The 27316-nt window shown below is 38.3% G+C and overlaps 3 protein-coding genes across 10 annotated transcripts; 1 reads left to right on the top strand and 2 right to left on the bottom strand.

Annotated features, from left to right (window-relative positions):
* The first annotated feature begins 220 nt into the window (after positions 1-220).
* LOC123868192 (protein LSM14 homolog B-like) lies at positions 221-13138 on the top strand. 6 transcript variants are annotated; one of them, XM_045910605.1, is made up of 10 exons: positions 221-474; positions 1428-1838; positions 3270-3379; positions 4083-4416; positions 4791-4981; positions 5296-5453; positions 8339-8497; positions 9013-9137; positions 9637-12040; positions 12086-13138. In XM_045910605.1, exons 1-9 carry the CDS (start codon positions 354-356, stop codon positions 9648-9650), a joined length of 1623 nt encoding a protein of 540 aa, XP_045766561.1. In that variant the 5' UTR covers positions 221-353; the 3' UTR covers positions 9651-12040; positions 12086-13138. The 6 variants fall into 6 exon arrangements, with proteins under 6 accessions (XP_045766561.1, XP_045766559.1, XP_045766557.1 ...); XM_045910603.1 differs by having other exon boundaries at positions 223-474; positions 4083-4431; positions 9640-12040; XM_045910601.1 differs by having other exon boundaries at positions 223-474; positions 4083-4431.
* A 3561-nt stretch (positions 13139-16699) lies between these two features.
* On the bottom strand, positions 16700-21806 carry LOC123868201 (15-hydroxyprostaglandin dehydrogenase [NAD(+)]-like). Its single transcript, XM_045910616.1, has 6 exons — positions 21509-21806; positions 19207-19330; positions 18769-18875; positions 18063-18236; positions 17349-17503; positions 16700-16883 (listed from the first exon to the last, which is right to left on the bottom strand). The coding sequence occupies exons 1-6, from the start codon at positions 21599-21601 to the stop codon at positions 16778-16780; spliced, it is 759 nt and encodes a 252-aa protein (XP_045766572.1). The 5' UTR covers positions 21602-21806; the 3' UTR covers positions 16700-16777.
* A 138-nt stretch (positions 21807-21944) lies between these two features.
* LOC123868190 (kelch-like protein 10) lies at positions 21945-27253 on the bottom strand. 3 transcript variants are annotated; one of them, XM_045910597.1, is made up of 7 exons: positions 26183-27250; positions 25932-26113; positions 25073-25284; positions 24285-24433; positions 23767-23953; positions 23175-23297; positions 21945-22849 (listed from the first exon to the last, which is right to left on the bottom strand). In XM_045910597.1, exons 1-7 carry the CDS (start codon positions 27023-27025, stop codon positions 22659-22661), a joined length of 1887 nt encoding a protein of 628 aa, XP_045766553.1. In that variant the 5' UTR covers positions 27026-27250; the 3' UTR covers positions 21945-22658. The 3 variants fall into 3 exon arrangements, with proteins under 3 accessions (XP_045766553.1, XP_045766555.1, XP_045766554.1); XM_045910599.1 differs by having other exon boundaries at positions 25932-25986; positions 26183-26299; XM_045910598.1 differs by lacking the exon at positions 23175-23297 and having other exon boundaries at positions 26183-27253.
* Positions 27254-27316: the final 63 nt, after the last annotated feature.

Here is a 27316-nt window from a genome sequence, read left to right as displayed (position 1 = left end):
ATAATAGTTTTTGTACAAAATGTTGGAAAAAATACCGGAGCACGAAACCGTCAGTGCGCGAGTCTGGCTCGCACTTTTCCGGTTTTTTTTATTGGCATCCTTAAAATTCTTGCCACTATATTAATGTTGCCCATGTATATCGGAATCCCAACATAAATGTGAAAGATCGGTAAAATCTATCATCATACCGATTTTTATAATCTATATTCTCAGCTGTTTATAAACGCTCCGCTTGTTGCCAACTTCAAGTCACTGTCAGTCATTTTTTCGGTGCGATTTGATGGTTGTTGGTTTGCGGCTGAAATTATCGTTAAAAATCTTCGTCATCGGTAGTTAATTTACAAAGTGACATTATGAGTTCTGGTATGCCCGAATTGGGCTCCAAGATAAGCCTAATATCGAAAGCTGATATCCGTTATGAAGGCCGACTCTTCACCGTCGATCCTCAGGAATGTACCATCGCTTTGGCTAGCGGTAAGTTGACAAATGGATGCTGTTATCTTGTTGGGTGTTATTTTCCAGTGTTGAATTCCCCTTTTCACGTCGTTATTCTTTTGTATTATTGGGATACTATCTAAAAATTTCACATGAAGGTACAAGGAAATTTTAGAAAAGTGTCTTTCTTATACATCGCAACATTCAGGTAGTTTTATTTCAGTACCTTAAAATAAGTTCTTTCGTGATTTGTGTGCATCCTGTAATGATTAAGCAATATTTTTTGCAACACTATAGGTTTAAATTACCTCATTGCTTAAACTACCCTCATATTGTATTAAGTTTCAACCTTTGTGACCGCGGTTTCACATTGATGACGTTGATAACAATTTGTACTTGTAAACAACGGGGTCGCAGTTGGAGGTGTCGAGTTTTATGCTCAATATTCATTTTTATGAGGACAATTATAAGCGATAGAAAGTTACTCAAGCTTATACTTTACTAACTTTTATTCATGATTTTTTTTGTTTATTTTGATTTGTTTTACAGGTTCTATGGATTTACATATCTGGATAATTTAAACAACTAAAGATATTTTTATTTTTTTGTATATTTTTTACTATAAACTTGTAAGATTTGGCACTATAAACTTTGGACTTATTCATACCCTTATCCAAATGGAATTTTCCAAATGTATTCCCTTTGTCATGAATAACTCATGTGCAACACACTTAAAGTTCTTTGACTTTAATTTGGTTATAAAATTTATATTCATGTTTCTAGTTGCCACAAAATAACTGTACACAATAGAACATTTAATTGTTATGTTTTTGATCTCAATATGGTGGCGAGATTAAATCTTTAAAGATTTTATAAGTTAAAAAAATTTGTTGAATTATGAATCGGACTTGCAAACATAGGGTTCCATACCATTATACGAACCTTTCCTTTTTCCGGAACTTATAAAATAATCATGCTTTTTCTTGTTGCAGTGAGATCATTTGGCACTGAGGACCGTGAGACTCAGTATCCAGTGGCACCTCAGAGCCAAGTGTACGATTACATCTTATTCAGAGGCTCTGACATCAAGGATATTCAAATTCTCAAGAATGTACCTTCTTTGCCAAATGACCCGGCAATCGTGCAGATGTCAGTCCCGCCCTCGCTCGGCAGTGGGGGACAGGGGCAGTATGCGGGGCAATACAATCATCCAGTGGTGGGGCAAACTCAATACCCCCAGTATCACCCCATGGCTGGCTTTCCCGGAAGTGTGCACCCTCAACTCAACAAGACGAGTGAGTTATCCCCACAAACATCAGTGGACCTGACCCATCAGCCCCAACCTGTGACAGCACCGATTGGATCTGGAGTGGTACACCACACCAACCAAGTGAAAGACCAAGGTTTTTGTTTGAATATAATATAAGTACAGCTTATGCACATGCCATGCTTGCGATTATTCCATCATTTTGCACATGTATTCATACTAATTTGCATTGGGCTTTTATTTATTTATTCTTTTTACATTAAATACACACTTGTTTTATAAAATATTTTCATATCATTTCATTATTCATTTATACATTTTTCACAAAAATATTTACTATGACTCACATGAATTGAAAATATATAACTTTAATATATTTTTCTTCAAAATAAATTAATATTACAGGTCAATACAACAAACAACTGTAGCCTATTATAAAAAAATAAGCAAAGTATGAGCATAATATTATAAAAAAAAAAATAAGTTTTGTTTTTTATAAGTTTTGACAGAAAATTACATGTACTTAAATGGTCAAATTATAAAATCGCAATCTGCATACTAATGCCTTGGTCTGTTGCTTGTGCATCCTGCTGTACAATAAAGTATATTTAAACCCATTACAATTCTTTACCGCTTTTTATTATTTTGTTAAACAATTTTTCATGGAAGACTCAGTCATACACCATTTATAAGTTAGTTGTTTGCCTTTGCCCTTTTATTTGATGTTAGAAATTTTTCAGTAATTTTGTTTAATATATTACTCAATTCAGATCATATCATTTCTTAATATTCATATTAAATTTTTGTGATCAAATTCAGTAACATTGCTTAATAAATACATTTGAAAGGCAAAAAAAAACCAGTTTCACAAAGAAATATTGTAGCACATTCCCGATTTAGGATTTTTAAGAGCTAGTGTATACATTAAACCTGTGGATGTTTAAGACATTGTTGGCATGCATCCCTTGTTCACAGTATCTATCAAAGCGGACAGACGGAGATGTCTATAAAGCGGAATTTACATTACGAAATTAGTGTCACAAAATTAGTTTCACAACATTAATTTCAGTATCAATTGCACATGTAAACTTCTCATTTCGTAACGCGTGCATGCATTACGAAATTAGATAATTACTCGTGAAATTGATAATGAAATTAATGTCGTGAAACTAATTTCGTATTGTAAATACCGCTTAACAGACCGACTTTACTTACGTCATTTGAAGCAAAACTTTTAGTAAACTTTGGATATTGGATCTGCTTGAACTTTAAATACAGCTTTAACTGAATTTCACTCAGATGAGATTTTAATCAATGACTTATTGATTGATATCTCTATCCTCTTTTTATCTCAAACTTTACCATATTGTTGATATCTATTTCCTAAGGTACTGTTTCTAAACTTGTGATGCCTCTTCACAAGGACAATATCTTACTGTCATATTTCCAAATAGGAGAAGAGTAAATGATACAATTAATAATCAAAAATATACAGAACCCACCCTTGAAATAATAAAAAATACACAGAAAATTTAGAGATAAGCATTGAAATACATTATTCCTGTAGGTTCAATGCTGGACTTGATTGGAGGAGGCTCTCAGCAGAGCACATCTCGTTCTGGCACTCCGGCTGCCGTGGGCCACAGGAAGAGCCCTACTGCTGACCAAGGCACTCAGGTACTGTACAGATATTTTTGCTTTTCAGCATCTGCAGTACTTTACAGAGTCAAAAAGGCTGACTGAAATAAATTGGGGTCTAACCATTTGGTGTCATATTAGTACAACTCAAACAAAGTGTATCACTAACAATGAATCCTCATCAAAAGATCATTCATCTGAGATCTTAAATTTCCTTCAAATTGTTCACCTCTTTCCTGTCATTTTAAAGTACCACCAAATTAAAAAAAATACTTTTTACTTTTGGGTAGATTAACAAAATTTCTTGTAATTTAGGTAAACATGATTTTTAGATAAATATTTTAAAAAATTGAGTCATCAGCTCTTAGTCATTAGATTGATTCCCACAGGTTTGAGTTCTTTTTTCATGACGTTAAGATTAGTTAACCTTATAACTATCAATCTCTGGGTCACTATGATTTAGCAGTTAGCACCGGTCTCCTTTCAGAATAAGAAGGGCTTAGGCCAAGTCCAACTCGTTGACCAAATATGGATTAGCAGACTACACACTCAGCATGCAGGTTGCTTCATGATGGTTTCCTTCACCATTAAAGCATGTTATATTTAACTGCTCAAAATGCACATCATTTTGAAAAGTTGAGGCATGTGCCTGGGATTGAACCCTGGATCCCCTGAATAAGAAGCTGACGTCTTAACCACCTAGCCTAAGACCACTCCAGTTAACATAATTTTCCATAAACAGGCTGGATCTGGTGCAAGTGGTTCGGGCCAACGCGACAGCCGTCGCACCAGTACCGGCAGCGGCAATAAGGCGCCGGGCACTCAAGCCCGCGCGCGGCCGACGTCCCGCAACCGTCAACGCGCGACCAGCGGCTCCATGCCGGCCCAGCCGCATCAGAACCAAAACCAGAACCAACACCCTCATCAGAATCAACACCAGAACCAGCACCCTCACCAGAATCAACACCCCCACCAGAACCAACACCCCCACCAGAATCAACACCCCCAGAACCAGCATCAACAGCAGAATCAGCATCCTCACCAGAATCAACACCCGCATCATAATCACCAGCCCGGTGAGCGTGTAGAAAGTGAGTTTTATTTAGCCAAGTTAGAGTCCAAGTGTCCACTGGCATTAAACTAGCCTATATCTACTTCTTCTTCTATTTAATTTCTTCTCTATGGTTCTTTGTACTGTGGTTTTTGGTTGAAATAATTTCGTCAATGTCTTCCTTGAGAGATACAGTGATTACAAAACAAGTACAATACTAGCGCCTTATAAGTCGCATGTGCAAAATTCGTTTGTGCAGAAAAGCGCAACTTAACTAGGACTAAAACCAAATGTACACCAATGAAATACATACTGTTTGGTATGATTGCAGTTAACAATTCTAAATAGAACAAGGAAGCCTTAAGGGGAAAGATTCAATACAATTTTTTGTTTATACAGTGCAAAACTACAATCGCGGAGGCTGGAGGGGACGCTCGCGCGGGCGCGGGCGCGGCTTCGTGCCTCGCAGCAAGAACACTCTGAAGTTTGAGAATGACTATGACTTCGAGCAGGCCAATACTGAGTTTGAGGAGCTGCGCACCCAACTCGCCAAGGCCAAGATATCCGACGGCGAAGTTGCTAAACCTGAGGTATCGTGTTGATAAACTTTAATCTCATTTATATACTACATACTTACTAAATAACAGTATCACTAATTTAATTTCCTATTGCTAATATTTAGTTATCTTAATATTAGCAAAAGGAATCTGCCTTCTACAAAATTGGTAATTTTATACATTCTCTAAATTTCATGCATTTATTTACAAAACGGTTGACAATGTCACTTGCTTTTTTGTCGTCGTATTTATATTGTGTTGGTGTATGGGTGCAGTTGGGACAATATTATTATACCTAATATAGTATAGCAGAACACAAACTAATTCTTGATTTTGTTGGATGACAGGATGCGACAACTGAAAATTTCCCGGGTGAAGTGGACAAGAAGGATGACTCTGGCAACGAGACGGGCGCAGGTGAAGCGGAACTAGAGGATGACGGCTTCATGGGATATGACAAGAAGAAGAGCTTCTTTGACAACATCTCTTGCGAGGCTGTGGAGAGGTGAGCACAATTAATGTAATGTTTAGCTAGTAAAGGTCTAAACCACAAAGTAGTGGAGGTTTTATTTCCAATACGTACTTGAAGGAAATACCTACTTATCGCTATCTTTATTCAACTGTCAAATTAGAGCGAAAGATCTGACCCTAGTGGGGTCTTGGTCGGCAGTTGACGATCTTTGAAATAAATGTATACCCAAAAAAAACCGCTCAAGTGCGCGTCGGACTGATGCCGAAGTTTCGGATCGCGTAACGCTCCGCGTGATGTATCGCTTGATATGCAAAATACATTGAATGCGCTCAAGCCGAAGTAATCGCCCAACGGAAGGTACTGCGCAACACCGAACGCGTCAGAAACTCAGTAGATATGACATAGGTAACTTATAAAGCTTGTGATAGAGCAATGCCAAAAAAGGGGCTACCTAGGAAAACACCTGTTTACTGGTGGAATGCAGCGATAAAGCAAAAGAGAGATCAATGCACAAGACGCCGCAGAATATACACCCGTGAAAGACGGAAAAAGGGTAAGGAAGATTCAAAGGAGGATGAGACTAACGCAGAAAGTATTCAACAAATGAAAGAAGAGTATAAGACAGCGAAAATAGCTCTCCAACTTGCCATTACCAAGTCAAAGGCTGAGAAGTGGAAAGTGCTCTGCGACGAGGTAGACCAGGATACCTGGGGACTAGGGTACAGAATCGTCACGAAAAAACTGCGACAAACCCCACCTCACTTGGACATGGACCTCATTAAATCTGTGGTCAGAGTCTTATTCCCATCTCACGCAAACTTCGGCCGGATTATGGCAGATGCCTCCGAAATGGCGGAATTAACAGAAGAAGAGATAAGAAAGGCAGCAGAAGGGCTTAAGCCAAAAAAGGCCCCAGGACCTGATCTTTTGTGTCCAGAGATTGTTAAATTAGCTGTGCAGATGATACCCGAGAAAATCAAAAGGGTGATGCAAATGTCCTTTGCCTCAGGAACATTTCCGGCAGCCTGGAAGATAGCGAGTCTGGTCTTACTTAGGAAGGCCAAAAAACCAGCAGATGACCCAACAGGATACAGACCAGTCTGCCTGCTCGCCTGTTATGGCAAACTGATGGAAAGACTGCTTCTCAACAGGATTGAAAAACTACTGCCAGACCACGGCGGCCTCTCCGACCATCAATATGGCTTTAGACAGGGTCGGTCCACGCTCATGGCTGTAAGGAGAGTAACGGAAACCGCCATGAAGGCAAGGCAAGGCACAAAGAATACCAGAAAGCTATGTGCGCTGATCTGCCTTGACGTGAGAAACGCTTTCAATTCAGCTTCGTGGAGGGAGATCCTTTTAGAGATACGGATGAGAGGTTTCCCAGGCTACATTCAAAACCTGCTTAGTAGCTACCTGGAGAACCGATACATTGAAGTGAAGGATAGTAAGGGTTTGGAGGAGAGGATCCAAGTTAGTAGCGGAGTCCCACAAGGATCCATACTTGGCCCAACACTGTGGAACATTCTATATGATGGCGTTTTCCAAATAACGCAGGAAGAAGGCACAGAACTGGTGGGGTTCGCGGATGATTTGGCTCTGTTAGTCGTGGCCAAAACTGAAGCTACCCTCATGACACGGGCAAACACAGCACTTGACCGAATAAACACCTGGATGAAAGGAAGGCAGCTCTCCCTAGCGCCGGAAAAAACTGAAGCGATAGTGTTTAGTGGAAGGCGAAGGCTAAATCCCATTAATTTTTTGATCCAAGGTGCTAGAGTGACACCAAAAGAGCACATTAAATATTTGGGAATATGGCTGGATAAGAGTCTTAACTACAAAAAACATATAGAAGAGGTAGCTAATAAAGCCCAGAAGCTGACAGAGGCACTATATAGACTTATGCCTACAAAAGGAGGGCCAAGAGCGAGCAAGAGGAGGGTGTTGGCATCTGTGGCCCACTCCATAATTCTTTACGGGGCACCAATATTCAGGGAAGCTATGAAGGTGGAACTGTACAAGAAGAAATTGGAAGGAGTCCAAAGACGACTGGCTATAGGTATTTGTGGAGCATATCGAACAGTCTCCACTGAAGCCGTGCTGGTGATAGCTGAGCTTATCCCTATAGCGAAACTGGTAAGCGAACGCGCTAAGCTGTTCGATAGCAAGGAGCAAACACTTATAGAAGTGCGAGAGGACACCTTGAAGGAGTGGGCAAACGAATGGTCGGGAGCAGGAAAAGGGAGCTGGACCAGAGAACTCATCACCGACTTGGAAAAAATGGCACACTAGGAAGCATGGGGAAGTAGACCGCTGGCTGACACAAGCGCTCAGCGGTCACGGGGTGTTTAACACCTACCTCTTCGCAATTGGGAAAGCACCGAGCGAAGGCTGCTACTTTTGCGGAGAGGAAGACACCCCGAGACACGCAATATTCGAATGCCCAGGTAGTGCCGACCTAAGGGCAAAAGCGCTTCGATCGACCGACGCGGAGGACTTGAATGCCGGAAATCTTATGGCGCGCATGCTGTCGAGCGAAGACGCCTGGCTTAGATATAGCCAAATGCTGAGGGCTACCATGATGCGAAGGGAGGAGAAAGAAAAAGAAGAAAAGAAGAAGATAGATATTTGGGAGGTCAGCATGATGTAATGCCACGCAGTTCCGTGCTCACCTTGGCAGACATGGGGAGGTTATTTTAGTCCGTGCAAGTCGGACACACCCTGCCAGCAGGCAGATGTCCGTAGGGATTTTTTCCTCCCCTGAAGAAAAAAAAAAAAAAAAAATAAACTTATAAAACATTGCGAGCGTATTGAACCGAACTTTTGACGCTATACTTTCGGCAGGTGTGTCACTACACTTATGGTTCCTTTTGAGGTACGGAACCCTGAAACCATTTAATTGGTTTGATTGTGTGCAGGTCAAAGGGCCGCAGCCAGCGGACGGATTGGCGGACGGAGCGCAAGCTGAACTCGGAGACGTTCGGCGTGGCGTCGGCGCGGCGCGGCGCGTGGCGTCCGCGCGCCACGTGGCGCCACCCGCCCGCGCACCACAACCCGCACATGATGCCGCACCACCCGTGAGTGCACAGCTTTATATTATACCAAATCGTTTATGCCTAATTGTCTTTAATTGTATTTTTGTAACTGGTTGTCGACATCATAGTCACCCATAGTGGGTGTGAAACTTCTTTTTCTGCATAGAAATACTGTATTTACAGAGATTACTCAAAATCATTTATTCAAAGTAGGTAGATACTATTGGTAGGTAATTAATTACATAAATTTAAAACTAAAGCTACAAGGGTTCCAAACGCGCCCAGGTCTGAGAACTACTAGTATATAAAACAACTAGATGATGCCCGCGACTTCGTCCGCGTGGATTTCGGTTTATATAAATCCCGTAGGAACTCTTTGATTTTCCGGGATAAAAAGTTATCTATGCAAGCAACCTCTGTACTAAATTTCATATAAATTGGTTAAACTATTGGGCTGTGTAAAGCTAGCAGACAGACAGACACACTTTCGCATTTATAATATTAGTATGGATGTGGATGTTAGTGTGTGGGAGCAGTGATCGTAACTCAGAAGGCAGTATGTCTTACTTCCCCAGCTGGCGGCCGATGCGCGCGCGCGGGCGCGGCGCCGCCAACAACAACAACATGCGCCGCAACAACGCCGCCGCGCCGCAGCCGCAGCCGCAGCCCGCCTCAGCCGCAGGTGAACATTTTCATATTTTCAACACACTTTGTAAGGTCCACGATACTCTTGATGTCGCAACAAACCGAAGCAAGCAATTGGATGTTACCAGAACGCTAGTATATATATATAGTAGCATACACTATACATCATGTCCATGACTTAGCATGTATGGATTTAAATTTTGGAAAATCCCGTCAGGTAAAATAAGAAGAATAAGCCTTATGTCCATCTCCAGTATGCACTGTTCTATGTGACTTCACCCAAGTGGATTTTGTTTTTTTTAAAGTGCCATAGAAAATTAGATTTTCCGTGATAAAAAGTAGATTATATCCTTTCCCCTGGATTGCAAGCTATGTTTGTAAAGAATTTCGTCAGAATCAGTTACATTTAACCATTTAAAAAAGTAATAGACGGACAGACAGACACTTTCGCATTTATAATGTTCGTTTTGTGCTATAGATTTTCGTTTGTAAGCTTTTCCCCCTCAGTCATTGAGATTGTTTTCTTTCCAGCGAAGTAGGAGATAAGTGACAAGAGAAGAAAAGTGAATCTTAATTTATTATTGCAAAGACTAATCACAAATGGATAAGTGTATGCCAGTGATAAAAAGTTTGTAATTATTAATTGTTTAAATCTGTAACGTGGGAAGAATTAACTTGGAAAGGAATTCAGTGAAGGACATTGCTTTGGTGTGATAGTGTTTGTATCCAATATATGGAAGGTGATAGATGGAAATTCCCCGCTGAACCGGATGTGTTTTCTTCGTCCAGAAGATAAGTGTACAGTAGGTGGGCTTTGACAACCTCTCGACGATATCACGTATACATGTACAACGCTACAATAGATCTAATATAATAATTGTTGACACTTTTACAGGGGGGAGGACCTTGCCTAGCAGTGCAAGTATTTTGGAGACTAAATTTCTTTGTTTTCTATGATATCCATTAGCTTATAAGTTCTGCATCTATTAATCATCCTCAATAGCTCAACGGTTAAGGAGTGGACTGAATTCCTTAAGATCGGTGGTTCAACCCCCATCTGTTGCACTAGTGTATTATGGTACCTACTCCTAGCACAAGCTAAACGCTTAATATGAGGCCAAAGGGGGATAACAAATTGTAATATGAATTACATATAACCAATTCTTATAGGAATGTCTATTTTTATAAACATTCATGACTTGAATTGGCTGCATATATTTCCACAAATCTAGTGTGTGCGTACATTTTAAAAATAAAATTACTAAGTTTAAGATTGACAAACACACTCGATTTTGCTAGCAAAGTTGATGGCATTTGTTCAGTAATATGAAAGAAAGTTGACATTATTAAATTAGATCTATTTTAGGCTAAATTCTGTGATAAGGGTTGTCGAAAGTTGGTCATATAATTGTTGCCTTTTATTAAAAACGATTAGGAAGCCCCTGCGGTTGTATTAAAAAATCTTTATTTATATGAAATTTCATTACATCCCTACGAATCTTATATTTTCCTAGCTTCCTCACGCCTACTATGTGCATTTGTGCCTATTAAGATAAATTAACAAGAATTAGATTTTTAAAACATTTTTCTTTTGTTTTGTTTCCAATGTGTCATTGTGCTTGCTATTATTGTGGTTCTCCATTTCATGATGATTCATAAATCGTTGGTAATCGACGCACTTTTAGGGTTGACTGATGATGGGCAGAGCCGATTTTCTCACGTTCCATCTTATTGAAACGGCGAGAATTATTATTTGTCATAGTTGCTCCGTATTTTGCACGACCGATTTTAAGTGGGCCCGTGCGTTTAGAAAAATATGGTTAAATACTATTATTTTCATTGTCTCGAGTGGATTATGGAATCTGTTGTTTGAGGTAGGCCTTATATAATGGCAAGCAATGACACAAGGGACGGTGTAGCAGCAGTCCTACTAAATAGAGAATAAAGAGCTTATGGGAATACTATTGAGCGAGTTGGTTTATTTCTGCCAGGGGGGGTATCCGTTCCACATCGAATTTAAATGCTCTTACACACTACAGATTTTTTATCGCACGATGGGTTTCTTAATTTAAGTTACGCGTTTAAACTAAAAAAACGACTGCCAATGACATTTTTATCATATAAATCAAGCATACTTGCTTATAAAACAATTTTTCTACATAAGTCATAGTATTACAAAATTAAAAATATATTGAATCAAAATATATTTACAGCTATGACATTACAATATAGCGAAAATTCAGTCCTATTTTCTGTTTGAACGCGTTATAATTTAGTCTTAGGGAAGTGCGCAAATGCAATAAATTTTAATCTAGTAATAGAAAAGATAATATCCTGAATTTATTAATTTTATTTTATTAATTGGAGAAATATTAAGTCTGTAGTGTGCGGGCGCTGCATATTTGTGAAACTGCTCAACGTGTTTCAGCTCTAAATTATACAAAAATTGTCTTATTGTGATTTTATTGACTGTCATTGTTTGTTGTTAGTTGTAGACGAATGAAATGTTACAGTAGGACTGCTGGTGTGGATCCTCTGGCGGCCGGAGCGTTCAGATTGTAGAATGAAGATTTGTTGATATTTGTATAGGATAGAGGCTGCTATGGGGATTTTGGCTAGGGGTGGTAATTGCGCAACCCAATCGCGATTACAATCGCCTATAGAACTCAAAGACCTTTTCATTTACAAAATGGTCCATTAAAAGAAAATTTGCTAAGGAAAGATTCGTTTTTAAACAAAAAGCCGACGGAAGCGAGGATTCTTACGCATCTACATAAAAACTGACCGAAAGACTACTAAGCCGAAACTTAAGCAGATGGGTCCAGGGATTTAGACACAACGCCAATATAATCAATGTTGTGGCGTTTAGCTATAGTGAAAGATTACTAGCGCAAAATACCAAATAAGTATAACGCAAATTCAAAATTCGGAAATTGAAATGTTGTTCTTAAATATTAATTGCAAGGTTCTCTTGTATTTTAAGAGTCTGTATCCTTACAAGTTAAAAGCCACTTATTATATATATTTTTAATAGTTTAGTTTTGTAATTTTTTGTTAAAAATATTACTATCATAGAGATTCGCTATTCGCGAATATTATTATTTTTTGTGTGAGGCCCTGCCTCCTGATGGTGATATTGCATTATGCTTTGGCATTCTTCGTACCGTTTGTTTGATTTTGCGTTGTGCGTCTAAACTGGTCTAGAAACGTGAAATTTTGCATAAGAGTTCCTTATATAACATAGAATCACGAAGAAAAGGTTTTCGAAAATTGTATCGCCACCCATCCCATCAAAAGGGGTTTGAATATTTTAGTATGGAGTCTGGCCTACCTACATTCCCGCCATTTTCTTTTTTTTAAATTCAAAATATCGGCCACACAGGACAACCGCATTAATCTTGGAAAAAAGAAATATGGCGGACTATTAGGAAGGCCAAAGTCTACAAAGCCCTTTAAAATTTCCCTTCGATTCGCTGCTAATGTTAATCGACCCTAAGGAGGTTAAGTATATGATGGGGATTAACGATTAAAACCCCCCTTGTAAAAGTTCATTTAAATAAAAATCTTTCTATTTTTTATTTCTATGATAAATTCAATTTCATTCATCATTTGTATATAAAATCATGTATTCTGTCTTGCTCACTCGTGGATAACAATACGCCTAGACTGTAGTGCGTTTCACTTAACTTCTGTTAAGAAACTTCGCTTCAAAAATTGATTTGGAAGCCAGGGTTACTGTTTCGGGTTGCGCGATTACTCCCGCATTGATCTGCAGCGATGTGGGTGGTTGATCAATGATCACACAAATTGTAGTGTATTTGTTGAAAAGGGACTCGATATCTCATAGAGTTAACTGTGGACATTGTAATGTACATTTTAATTCGAATCACTAAACGTCCCGTGTTTAGAAATAATGTGTGGATATTTAAAGTAAACTTTTGACAAATACGATAATATATTTGTAAAATCTGTGAACTCAAAAAACAGTACCTGGCAATTGTATTAAATCTAAAATATACGTTTACTACGAATCTTCCAGACGGCTATTTCATTAAAACACCTTTATATAGTTTTTATTTAGTTTTTATTGCAAATTAAAAACTTAAAGCTGGTACAAAACGTACTTGGCGAGATAGGAATTAACATAGATACAAAATGTTTATAAAACATACAAAATCTCCACTGATACAAAGCAATGGACGATAATAATTAATTTAATACATCAACACAATAAATATTATAATAATACGGGAGCATTCAGTCTTGCTAATAAAAATTTAAACATTGCTTATTCACGTTGTTATGTATGACAGTAACAGCCCGTACCTACTGACGAAGGACTATTGTCCACGGAGGACATAATTAAATTAATCTCTAAGGGCCGGCGCACATATGGCGGAGCGCAGCGCAGAGCATGCCCGCGAAGTTTTCTAATCGCGTGACACATTATGCGAATTTCTACCAGAGAATGCGCGAGCACGTGCGGGACTGCGCGCGGATGCGCGAGTATCCGCACGGATGCACAATTGATTTTAGATATTATTTCAGTGAGGACAATGTCGATAATATTTTCACTGTGAAAAATGCTCTGCGCTGCGCTCCGCCATATGTGCGCCGGCCCTATGAAAAAGAACGGCATCGTATAACGCTTACGATGGGCTAAAGCAAAAGATGCATGGAGGACAAAAGTCCCTCATCTTTTATTTTACTCGTCTGTACTGGCCCTAATGAGTAAATAAATAAAAAAGTTTTTATTAGTGACCTACCTAATAAAGTATATTATTTTGTAGTTTGGTTTTTAGGAAACTGTAAGTAAATAAGGACTTGACCATTTGCAAAAATATTGCAGATATCAGAGATTCCATCTATAGTTGAGATTTCGATAGTACAATATTGAGCTATTCCAAGTCTATGGGATCAACAATAATCATGTTCAATGGTTTGAAGCTCTTAGAAAAAAAATTCCTTTTAATACCAATGTAAAAGTTGGTTATATAAAAATTTAATAGGTACTACAAAAATTACATGTTATTTATTTCTTTATAGATATATAAGGGAAGGTATAAAAAGTGCCGATCTCTATGAAACTTACGCGTTATAAATCCTTAGAGACCTCGAAATTACTAACCAATATGAGTTTTCATATTCACTAAATACAAACAGCTTAAGCCAAACAACAAATTCATACACAATGTCTGACATTCGTAACATTTAAAAGCACAAACTATTCAATTTATATCATACTTGTTTTTGCGCGCGATTTCACATGGATTTAGACTTTAAAACCCCGTAAAATTACTTTTTCTCGGGATTAAAAGAATCCTTGCCCGACCCAGGATGCAAGCTATCTCAAACATATCCCTCTTTTTAATATTATATTACTTTAATATTAATATTGCATATTATAATATTTGGAAGTCATAACTTATATATCAGAGCTACTAAAATGTTTGTCGGTCTGTCTGTTCGTTACCTATGGGTTCGCGCATCGTTCATCCGATTGAGTTCAAACTTTGTACAGTTGTTGTTGCCACTATTATGCCAGTAATATTACTGACATAAAAGGATATAATATATATTCGTAATGTATAAGATTTCACATACATCCCTCGCTTTGCAACTCCACAATTCCCTAAGGTGAATAGGCAGCCTTAGGTCTGCTAGTAGGCTGGAAATAGTGTCACGTGATACACGAGCTTACGATCCTAAGTTTATATTACACTTTCTTTATAAAACATGTTAAAAAATATAAATACATACCGCTCTTAGGACTATGGCTACGAGAAGAAAATATTTACACAACCACATCTTACCTAGTATAATTGTTATTTAAAAATAGCTTATTTTTAAAGGCTCTTCCTAATGAAAAACACGCTGCTTATACATGGCTTATTACAAATCAAATATTTCACATTAATTTGTTTTAACTTAACCATGTATAAGCATACATTTTATTATTAGTAAGGGCCAAAGAATCAAGTTCCTGAGTGTACAAAAGCATAACTTTGATTTTGAATATTTTTGTCACCCATGCTAGATTAAACTATGTGCAAATGTATCCATTTTAACGCGTAGGTAATTGGTATTATGTTATAAGGGGACAAAAATCAAGCTGTGCTTCTGTACTCTGCTAATTCGATTTCACCCAAACTCTAATTAGACGGGTCTAAAAGTTGTACTACCATTTTCACAATCAAAAGATAGCATTACTTTTTGACATATCAATGTGGCTAATTCTGTTGTTTACAATCTTTTATACTGAATTGACAGGTCCTTTTCCGCAGGGAACATTGTGAAAGAGATAGCAATACATTTAAACCTGTCATTTTTAGTTTATTGATTATTTACAACAATAGAATTAGCAACAATTTTTAGTTGTTTGATTAGAGTCAAATCAAATTTCTTTATTGCGAATTTGGGTAAACAGTGGAGATGTTACAAAGACAAAAAGGTACAGCCAAATTCTTTCAAATTCAGTGTACTTTGTACATGCCATACTTTTTCAAAAAAACTGGTTATCTACAACAAGTGTTTTAGAGTTATCACCATAAACTTGTAAATTTTAGAAAAACTAATGTTTCTAAGTAGTTCGCTACGTAAGACGAAACCAAAAACTTTGGTCCTATGTTGCATTTTTTTCAGAAACATGTTTTGATAATTCTTACGTTTTATGCGATAACTCAAGAATTACTTTTTGCAGTTAACGCGCTTTATAGAAAAAACGGTTGAATCGAATTAGCACCGATGTCAATAAAAGTGTGCTTACCTAAACGTTAATATTTAAGCATTAAGTACTTATCATTAATATTGAGCCTTAAATAGTGGCTTTACGTTGCTTTAAAGGAGCTTTCTCATTGTTCTATTTTCAAGAGATTTATCTAATATCTGATTTAGATAAATTGCAGTTCTTTTTACACGAAAAATCGATATTTTACGTATAACATTCCGATTATATTGTGCCTCTGAGTATTTATTTATCTGAAAATATAAAATTCCTAAAAAAAAAAAAAACAAATCTATGTAGGTGGAAATGTAGGAGATACAAAACTTTTCCCTTGCGTGCCCATTATATTATTGCACCGTACGAGTCCTTACAATATTTTACAAAAAATATAATATGTAACGTAAAGCTAGCAAAAAATTCCACGGGGCCTGTCTTACCATACCTATAATAAAACTAACTAATTAACAAAATAAATTACAGCTTCCAACCAACAAAGTAATAACATGCCGTACTCAATACTTTCCCTCAAAAACTCAATAATGATAATTTTACTGAAAACGACGAGAACTAAGCCATACGACGTGTTTTCTTCGCTCAAATCGTAGTATTTTCAATATCTGAAACACGTAATATTCTATGATGATAAGAAACCACAAACCATACGCAACGTAGTGACCGGTGTTTATGTTTGTGCTTATCTTTATAGAAGAAAACGTGAGGAAACCTGCACGCCTGAGAGTTCTCCATAATGTTCTCAAAGGTGTGTAAAGTATGCCTATCCGCACTGAGCCAGCGTGGGCAGACTATGGCCTTAGCCATTCTTATTCTGAGTGCTCAGTAGTGTGCCAGCAATGGGTTCATCATGATGATAATGAATGATCTTCATAGAAAATACTAGGATTTGATTTGACTCAACACGGGTCTGGTTCCCGACCAATCTGCATAAGACTGGCTTAACCGCGCCACTCCCTCGGCGGTTGTCCGTTCTCCACGATCCAGACTGAGCCGCTTTGAGCCTTCATCAGAACGTCGATCAGAGTCCTGGCCACGTGTTCGGCGCTGCAACAACAGTTGAATCTCATCATCAAATTGTCGAACTGATTACACAAAGGTAAGATGGGTTTTTGTCGGTGTCTTCTCTCAAAGTCTGTTGCCATTTGCTTAGCTACAAAATACAATGATAAGAAGTTTCTACCTAACAGCCGTTCCCGGTGCAATTTTTAAGAATTGGTTAGTTATTATTAAAAAAAATAGTTGTCGCCAAAAAACAGAAATTTAGCAAATCTCGCATTTCTAAAAAAGTTTGCTACGTAGAACCAAACTAAAAACCGTAGGACCAAACTAAAAAGGGCCCTAAGAGTCTCTTTTAGGTACTTCTTTTTAGAAAAGTACCTATTTTTCGTCGTGTACACGAAGGAGTCTATGATAAACACAGGGTAAACATAATGGTGATACTTATTGCTAAGAAGTCTAAAATGTAATCCGCTGCGATTTCTCTGAAAACCGAACAGCAATGGAACTTACCTCTGTGCCTTGCAGTTGGCGTTGTCCCTCTGCCAGGCAGCTTCGTAGTCGGAAGACATCAGCTGCTTGCGGATTTCCTTCACGAGGCCAGTGTCCGTGAGCCCCGGGCAGAGCGCTATGCTTCTCACACCGGTGAGGTTTACATGGTATTGGTCCTGAAGGAAAACAGTCCTGGTCAGAAAAACGTCAGGTCCTGGTTAGTAGGTACATATCTTTGAACTGCACGGGGCCAAAAACGCACCCCTAGGACGCAAGCAGCCCACCATATTACCTACCTATTAACGAGTTTGTCGTTGGACAGTGTAAATAGCTGCAGTTAGGTCATTAACACGAAGAGGCAGTCAGAACCTATAGTTTTACTAGATTCTAGAATAAAAAATCTAAAAAGACAGAAGTCTATTTCAACATTGCCAGTGGTGAGTTTCCTGCGGTTGTGTGGTCCGACTGCATAGACCCTAAGTAAGTACCTACCTAATGCCCGGTCGGCCTCAGAATTCGAGTAGCTATTTCGCGGAACTATTGCATCAAAAACCTGTCTCACTATTAGGACCTTTTTTTATAAACCCGCCACACATAACGCATGTGCATAACCGTGCCACGCGAATATGATCATTAAGGTGCTAAGCGACTTGCAGCCTTTGACTGTACCTAAACCAATAGGGAGGATTCCGCTTTAAGCGGTGGGGTGTAAATAAGATGGATAGTTTTACTTACCCCATATGACCTTGTAAGACCAACGACAGCGTAATTAGTGGCAGTGTAGATCGGAGTCGACACCTGCGGTCTAGCGAAGGCAGTTGACGCCGTGTTCACTATGGTGCCGCCCTGACCGCCTCGGTCCTTGCCCATAAACCGATAGGCGAGCAGTGTGCCACGGATTACTCCATTCTGAAACATGGTGACAGGTCGTATAAAACAGACTGGTCGATTTCGGAAAAGCTGCATCAATCATTACTATACAATCTTAATTGTTATGATTGGCTGAATATATGGTAATCTTGCTGCAACAACCATTTCAGCCAATGGTGACATTGTTGGTACCAGTATGTTGCTGTCAAACTACGTTAGTAGGCTGGGAACAAAAGACGTATTTATCGAAACTTGGAAGGGCAAGAACCTCTCTGGCGCAGTGGCATGCCCCTTATAAATGATCTCGGGTTCAATTAAATAGTCTGTTAAACTCCATTCAGTTTTTCCGCAACTTCTTTGAAGAAGAATACTCTTGAAATAACCAAATATTTACCTACATACCTATTACCTACTCCAAGAAGGGTAGAGATGCATTGATGTTGAAAGAGCCATAGAGATGGTACCTGACGAAACCGTCTGTGAAATCTTCATAATAATATCATAGTTGAGGCACGGGTTGAAGGTAAGTAGTTAACTCCCATGAAACAGTTTTAAAACCGTCATCACTTACCAAATTAACATCGACTTCAAGTTCCCAAAATCTATCATTCATAACGCCAGCGTTGTTGATAACGATGTCAAGCCGGTTGAACACCTTTATTGTCATTTCGAAGGCCTCTGAAAATTAATTTTCATTTACTATTGAATCAAGGAATACTTACTAGGTTAGGTACCTACTCTCTAATCCAGAGGTCGGCAAGTAATTTTAAATGGTATCCGAATACTTTTAAAGTTTATTGTCGAGGTCCAAACACGTGACACGTGCATAGTGACGCGCGTAATACCCCTAACACACCGGGTTACGCAACGTGCACGATTTACGCAAGCAGTGTAGGTACCATGTTTCATACAGTTCCATACATTACAATTTACAACGCAATGGTAACTACGCGCTACGTCTACGCTTACGCAGCCAGTGTGAACGAGCTATAAGTAATCGATACCTCACCTTCGTATTGAGGGTAGTCGGTGACGTCACACTGGCAAAACAACACATTTTTCCGGCCATACTTCACGCCGAGTTCGTCGGCCACCTGCTCTCCGATTTCAGAATCAATATCGCATAACGACACCTGAAACATAATACGAGTATGTACCTTACAGCCTACTTGTTGCAGTTCCTTCACGATTTCACCTTACTTAGTTATCTATGAACTTATTTTATTCATCGTCATGTTGATGATGATGACTTATTTTATTCATCGTCACCATCACCAAGTTGATGATGATGATGACGATGACGTAGATAAATACTAATTTTATCTTCTCATAATGATCTTTTAGAAAAAAACCGGCCAAGTGCGAGTCAGACTCGCGCACCGAGGGTTCCGTACTCGGGTATTTTTTCCAACATTTTGCACGATAAATTAAAAACTATTATGCATAAAAATAAATAAAAATCTGTTTTAGAATATACAGGTAAAGCCCCCCATGTTTATATGGTACCCCACTTGGTATAGTTATCTTACTTTGAAAATTGAAACACATTTTAATATTTTTTCAATGATGTAACCACAAATTTGCAGTTTTCGGATTTATTCCTTTACTCGTGCTATAAGACCTACCTACCTGCCAAATTTCATGATTCTAGGTCAACGGGAAGTACCCTATAGGTTTTATTGACAGACACGACAGACGGATAAACAGACAGACAACAAAGTGATCCGGTACAAGGGTTCCGTTTTACTTTTTGAGGTACGGAACCTTAAAAACTATCTTTTACACTTCTTCAAAATAAATGAGGAGGTTCGTATCTACCATCGTCGGAGATGAAGGACCGAACTTCGATGAAATCGATAGAATTTGTTGCTCTCGAGAGTTATAATTTAGTAAACATCCGACTTTCAACCTTATACAAAGTGTATTAGAGCACAATATAATAGGTACCTAAATATCCATAGATTTACACTTTCTTACTGATCTACTTACCTTCCCTAGTTAGTTGGTACATTGAAGTCGGAATATGTGTTGTTTAACCCGATAATGTTATTGGGTTAGGTACATATTATCAATTTGTAAGGAATAGATTTATGTAAACTGTTAAATTAGTTGATGACTATATCAATGCGTGTGGCCGACATATACCTACCGAATATTGGGTGATGTTTTGCTTTTATAGGTGCAAAGCACTAGCGGTTATTGCAGGTACCTACCTACTCTTTGAGTAGAGAGTGGAGAGTAAACAATTTAAAAGCACTCTAGTGCTTCAATACTAGATTGGCCAGGCAGTTGCGAGTTCCGACATTTATGTTTGTACAGCCAGTGTACCTACCTACCTAATTGTACTAAATATCTACGTATCCTAGTCATAAATGGTCCAATGACGGCTAATAGATTCTTCCATTTAGAAAAACCAGCCAAGTGCGAGTCAGACTCGCGCACCGAGGGTTCCGTACTCAGGCATTTTTTCCGACATTGTGCACGATAAATCATAAAAATAAAAATCTGTTTTAGAATGTACCTAGGTACCTACAGGTAAAGCCCTTTCATATGATACCCCACTTGATATAGTTATTTTACTTTGAAAATTGACAATAATATGTTCATGAACATATGTCAATTTTTTTTGTGATGAAACCACAAATTCACGATTTTCGGATTTTTTCCTTTACTTGTGCTATAAGACCTACCTACCTGCCAAATTTTATGATTCTAGGTCAACGGGAAGTAAGTACCCTGTAGGTTTTCTTGACAGACACGACAGACGGACGTACAACAAAGTGATCTTATAAGGGTTCTGTTTTTTGTTTTTGAGGTACGGAACCCTAATAATCACGTGGACATAATATATATTTTTAAAACTTACAAAACGACCAAAATTAATTATATCAATCTATCGAGGTAGTTGCCTACCTACCTATTATATAGGTATAAAACTGGATTTTTTTATCGAATCTATATTAACTATATAGGTACAAGATAGGATTTTATGCAGGAAGTTAAGCTGATCTTTCAAACTAAGTGAGCTTGAGAATATGCGCAGACTAAAGCTATAAATTACAATGCTTCATAAAAATAGGTAAACATAAATGAAAAGAATCAACGACCGAGGCGGCGCAAAAATCAATACAAATAATAGCTGCCGCAAGTGAAGACACTTGACATCTTTTCTTTCATGCCTTGACCACAAATGTGCTTAGCTATTATTTACGAGTCACGCACTGCATTTGGCTACTTTCCAACCCACTTTAACCTTTTACCTTGAACTTAAGATTAGTAATGGGACATCGGTGTTACTCGGTACGACTCACCTTCGCTCCTTGCTTGAGTAGCTCCTCGCTGTAGGCGAGCCCGATGCCGGCCGCAGCCCCGGTTATTAACGCCACCTTTCCTTTTAACTCCATTACGGTATTTTTCTATTTCGAGAGGACTGCGCCCGAATGCGGCAACCACTACGCTCAATGTGGGCGCGCTTCGATCGCGACGGAGCTCGGGTTGAAAGGGGAGGTAGGGGGGTTCTCCCAGTTTCTCCCCGAATTCCCCTTCTGTAGTAAATATACGCACGATTGCACGCCACTCTCGCTAGCCTACGTCGATTCAGTCTCATGTGGACGGTTCACAGGACACTTTGTACACCGCTATAAATAGGTCCCGTAGTACGACACTCATATGTTTTATGGTATGAATGCGTTTGTGACCCATGCGCTTTGAATGCGACATAAGCGTCGAGCGAAATAAAACGAGCTACTCGTTCAGTTTACTTTATTTGTAAATTTCTCAACATTTCTGTACGGTACAGTAAATTTTTACTGAGTAGATATTCTACTTCTTTTTTACTTACATTTTTTTTTAATTTTCTTCAATGACTAGTGAAAATATCACAGATAAATTAACGATAAAGAGATCATTCTTTTTTATCGCCGCATAACATTTTTGATTATACACATTTATCCAAAACGCATCCTCTGATTGCAACGGACGCGAACTGTACATTATATTACTAAAATAAAATTTATCACAAATAACATTGTTAATTAAAAAAACTTGGTAATTTAAAAATGCCCTTTTTAAAACAAATCGTTTCTAAAATGAAACGAAATAATGTTTGTGTTCTGATTTCGCTAATTACATAAAATAAATACAAATATTCAGTCAAAATATTTTGAATAATTCTGTACAATATTGATTTTAAGTAGTATAAAAAGGGGTTTTAAAAATAAACTATTTACAATAAACGAATGGCGGCCAGTCTCAGGCCCTAACGTGTCCCGCACTTCAAAAAACCGTCACGCCTAAACCTCGACTGTAGATCAAACGTTTATCCAGATAAATAATGATTGCCGGAATATTGCATGAATATGTAAAAATCTAATGCTATTTGATTCAGTTTAAAAAACAAAGTCTGCATGCTATACCAGACCAGTTTGGTTGGTGAGTACAGTTTGGTCTTGTGATAAATGCTCAGGAGTGGTGCGCCTGATCTGCGCCGGCAGCTGGCACGGCTTTGGCCAAGTACGAGAAAGATCTGGCATTGGGAAGGCCGGCGATAACACAAGCGCTCAGCGCTGATCGCGTCAGATTCATAGGAGCTGCGTCATACCACTCTGATGTGTCCCCATCGTAGCATTCCACGTGCGGGATTGTGGTTGAACCTGCAATTTCCAGTTAATTGTCATTCCAACGGAAGAATGGTGTAAAGAACCTAAGTATGATTTTAAAAGAACTACATATTATCACACTAATATTATAAAGGCGAAAGTTTGTGTGTATGTGTGTGTGTATGTTTGTTACTCCTTCACACAAAAACTACTCGACAGATTTGACTGAAATTTGGAATGGAGATAGATACCCTGGATTATCAAAAAGTTCATAGGGATTTCGAAAAACCTAAATCCACGCGGACGAAATCGCGGGCATCAGCTAGTTAATAATAAATAAGTACGTTAAAATAAGTACTTAGTTCAACTATAACCTAACCATTGAATCCTCCTATAACGAAGATCATATCGTCGAGCAGTACTGTGGCAAAATTGCTTCTCGCACTGAACATTTCCGTCACTTCCTGCCACTCGCCGCCGCGGTGAGGACAAAACCGTTCCCCTTGTAAAAATAGATCCATCATCAGCTTTGATAATACCTACTTCCCTACGTCCTTAATAGTTTGAACTTCAAGTTCACGAAGTTCGTTAATAGTTTGGAGTTCATTTGGATGCCCGTATTAAAAAGGATTTTATGTTATGAGATGACTACCACAAAACTATTGTTTGTTGTTTTTGTTGAAGCATATTAATGAATCGAAAAAAATTGGTGAAGGTACTTAGCCAGATCTTATGGGGACATTAAATCTTTAGGGGTTTTTATTTATGACATCCTAAATTCTTTTCAAATTAGTGTCTTAATAGGTAGATGATCTGTTTTTGGATTACGAGCCAACTTGAGCAGTGCAGTTTGTGTGCGGTTTTATTGCAGTTGACATGACTGTATCGGCAAAATGATCCGGAGTTAACTTGAATTCCAACTACATATTGTCTTTGGTAGATCTAAAATCCAAAACAAGTCAAATAATAACCAGTATTAAGTCGGCTATAACCGTTGAAACCTCCCAGCGCATACAAGCACTCTCGATACGCAATAAGGCTGACTCCGGACCGTGGACTGATCATGGACCTGATGAAAGACCATTGCTTCGTGCCCGGGTCGAAGACTTCCGCCGAACTCAGCACTTCTTGACCATTGAAACCGCCGACTATGTATATCTGTGAAGGGGAGGTAACAGGAACTAAATCTCGGTTAAGTAATCAAATAATCAAAACAATGCAAAAAGCTTTCCACAAGTTAAATTAGGGCTTATTATTTGCCACATCATGTCCAACATAAAATATGAAGAGTAGAACAGAAAGTTGCCCAAGCAATTAAAAGCGAAATTGTATTAAAAAAATTGTAGGTACTCTGTCCCTAACAGTAGTTATGCGCTGTGCAGCCAATTGGTTACATTTTATAGCCACATTCATTCTTTCAACTTTTTGCGAGTTAGGTGCCCATCCCAAACGTTAAGAAGTTTCGCTTCAGAAATCATTGATGACTAGCCTTTCCACCAAGCGAAGCAGCGCTGGCGTCGGACCGCTGTTTGTTCATGGGAGTGGTCATCTCCCACTGGTTCTTGTCGGGATGGTAGCGCTCTACGGACGACATGCGCGTACGACCATTGTACCCGCCCAGCGCGTAGATGAGACCGTCTGAATTAATAGGAAATCAGATTTTAATCTATACTAATTATAAATGCAAAAGTGTGTCTGTCCATTTATCTGTCTGCTAGCTTTTATGGCCCAAATTTTTAACCGCTTTTGATGAAATTTGGTGCAGAGTTAGCTTACATCCCGGGGAAGGCATAGGCTATTATTTTTAGATTTTATCCCGGAAAATCAAAAAGTTTCCACGGGATTAATATAAAGATAAAGAACCATCCGTAAAAATTAAAAAACCAATTTATATGTAGCTTGCATCCCGGAAACTGACATAGACAACTTTTTTTTCTCTCTCGTCTGGCTTGGCAAAGATTAGCCAATGTCAAGTTTGTAGTTATTTGTAACAAGTTAGTTAAACTATACAAGTATGGACCCCGTCTGTGCAAGCGCTCGCCGACATACGCACGGCACCCTCTTAGAGCGCTTTCCAGTCAGTTTTAACAAAAAAAACACTCCAAAAAGGCAGAGCACGCCCGCCAGCTAACACCAACACAGACGAAGTCCTAGACAACTTTTATCTCGGAATATCAAAGAGTTCCTACGGGATTTTTAACAACCTAAACCCACGGGGGCGAAGTCGCGGGAATCACCTAGCAAAAAATAAGAAGATAACATATTGATGGCACTTACCATGAGCAACCACACTAACATAGCACCTCGCCTGATACATGCAAGCTCTTTCGAGCCAAGTGTTAGCGACAGGATCGTAACATCGAACTGTATTGAAGTGGTCGCTGCCGTCGAAACCACCAATCATGTAGATCAAATTATTCAACGTGCATAGGCCGTGGTAAGCGCGAGGTGATAGATCCATGTGAATTGATAAAAACCAGCGGTCAGCGCTGCAAAATTTATAACATTCCATTTTAACAAGTGTAAATTAAAAATTTATAACACCCCCGACGATCCAAAGTATTTGAGTTTTCCAAAACATCATTTTCAAATAAATAATTATGTATTTAGACAACGTCCATCTTGACAGCTTGACATTTGTCTATTGACATAATATTATGAACCTAACGGTTATCTAACCTTCTTTTCTACAAGAAAACTAGAAAAGAGCTGATAACTCTTAAACGGCTGAACCAATTTTTTTAGATTATAGCTAAGAACACTCTCGATCAAGCCACCTTTCAAACAAAAAAAACTAAATTAAAATCGGTTCATTCGTTTAGGCGCTACGATGCCACAGACAGATACACAGATACACAGATACACAGATACACACGTCAAACTTATAACACCCCTCTTTTTGGGTCGGGGGTTAAAAAGAAGTAGCTAAAATGATCAGCTGTTCTTTTCAAATTCTTTATTTTTTAACGGTTTCTATTTTTTAAGCTCTGAGTTCTGTCTAGTCTGTGGTAGCCGTTGCTTAGAATTGCCATATGAAAAATTCAATAATTCTAATATCCTGTTTTTTTTAAATGTTTTTCTCACACTTACCTGGATATTTAATTTAATTTTTAGATTAAGATAAATTTTAAGTTACCGAGTGTCATATGTTTCAACGAAACTCGTGGGACTCCCAGCACTCCAGCCTCCTACTGCAAAAAGTATTTCGTAAGGTATTCGGGGTCTTGCTAAGGGATCGTTAAGATCTGCTTCTGTCTCGGGTCTGGAGTCCAAAACCGTTAGGAAAACTACTGCTGGATATAATGCTTCTTGACATTTCTATAATAAAATTCCGTATAAATTAAAATACTTATAATAATGAAATGTAAAAAAGTATTCTGAATTTACCGCATCGTCCATCACAGGCTGCCATTGTAAAATTTTGGTCTTAAAATAATTATAACTTATGTGGCCATATCGTACACAGGATAGTAGAGATGGAATATATTTTCTTCTGTTTTCCAAGTCATGTTCTATCCACGTTTTTACTGCTTGGAATACTATTTCTTCATTTTTAACATTCAATTCGTCATCTCGCAACAAATCCTCTAACTCTTCATAAGATAGAGATTTGAATTCACTACATTCTTTTAATAGCCTGGCAAAGTTTTGTCTTATATACAGTTTGCCTTTTTTCTCTAAATCGCTACAAAAGTAGCATCTAGCAAATTTAAATATTCCAAGACAGTTATGCGGACGCAATTCTTGTAAAAGAAATTGGCAGCATAGTTGAATGACTCCAACTACGTCAAACTGATCAGCATATGGAAGCAAACATTCCACATTTTCGGCAGTCACTTTGCATGTTCCTGAATAGGCATAATCGAGAATCAAGTTCATATAATAAGAAGGAACATCAACGACAATTTCTCTTTCTTCAGGCTGCCCTTTTCTCAAAGAGTTTACAAATATGGCTTTAAAATATGGACTGACCGCTGAAAGTATAGCTCGATGTACTTGTATAGAAATGTTATCCTGACATAGAATTGTCCCATCACAAAGTTGTCCTTTCTGTCTTAGTTCATTCCATATTGCTGGAAATTCAACTACCGAATAATTTTCAGGGAGGCACACACATTTTCTTTTGCGAGTTACAATCCTTTTTTTCGCTAGGCGGGGCTTAGTAGATGCTGGAATACGAACGGAATTTTTGCTTTTTGATAATTTTCGATGTTTCGTATTAAATTCCATCCCTTTTGAAAAAACGGCGGTCGAAACTTGTTATTCTGTCGCGATGACAGAATTTGACATTTTGTGTTAGTTAAGTTTTGTTCTATTTTTTGAAAGTACAGTTCAGTACATTTCAATTAAATTTTTATCACTGGCCAATCCAACAAATACCTATGTATTTTAAAAACATAGTGGAGTTATATAAACATAGTGGTTCCAGAGTTATAAGAAAAAACCGAATTTACCATTAGGTGTAGTCATGGACGTCTATTATATCGATGGGTGTAGTTACTAGTACTTGATGTAACTATC

This window comes from Maniola jurtina, chromosome 9, assembly GCF_905333055.1.
Source record: "Maniola jurtina chromosome 9, ilManJurt1.1, whole genome shotgun sequence".
NCBI classification, from domain to species: Eukaryota; Metazoa; Arthropoda; class Insecta; order Lepidoptera; family Nymphalidae; genus Maniola; species Maniola jurtina.
The sequence above is the reverse complement of the archived record's forward strand: the minus strand, read 5'-3'. Positions and strand labels throughout refer to the sequence as shown.

Coding starts and splice junctions, on each gene's coding strand:
- LOC123868192 (XM_045910601.1), top strand. CDS start 354: ATGAGTTCTGGTATGCCCGAATTGGGCTCCAAGATAAGCCTAATATCG. Junction 3,380..4,082: donor CTGCTGACCAAGGCACTCAG/GTACTGTACAGA, acceptor TTCCATAAACAG/GCTGGATCTGGTGCAAGTGG. Junction 4,432..4,790: donor GCCCGGTGAGCGTGTAGAAA/GTGAGTTTTATT, acceptor TTGTTTATACAG/TGCAAAACTACAATCGCGGA.
- LOC123868201 (XM_045910616.1), bottom strand. CDS start 21,601: ATGGAGTTAAAAGGAAAGGTGGCGTTAATAACCGGGGCTGCGGCCGGC. Junction 19,331..21,508: donor TACTCAAGCAAGGAGCGAAG/GTGAGTCGTACC, acceptor ATTATGTTTCAG/GTGTCGTTATGCGATATTGA. Junction 18,876..19,206: donor CGACTACCCTCAATACGAAG/GTGAGGTATCGA, acceptor ATTAATTTTCAG/AGGCCTTCGAAATGACAATA.
- LOC123868190 (XM_045910597.1), bottom strand. CDS start 27,025: ATGGAATTTAATACGAAACATCGAAAATTATCAAAAAGCAAAAATTCC. Junction 23,954..24,284: donor CTGCTTCGCTTGGTGGAAAG/GCTAGTCATCAA, acceptor TCCCCTTCACAG/ATATACATAGTCGGCGGTTT. Junction 23,298..23,766: donor TTATAGCCGACTTAATACTG/GTTATTATTTGA, acceptor TATTTTTACAAG/GGGAACGGTTTTGTCCTCAC.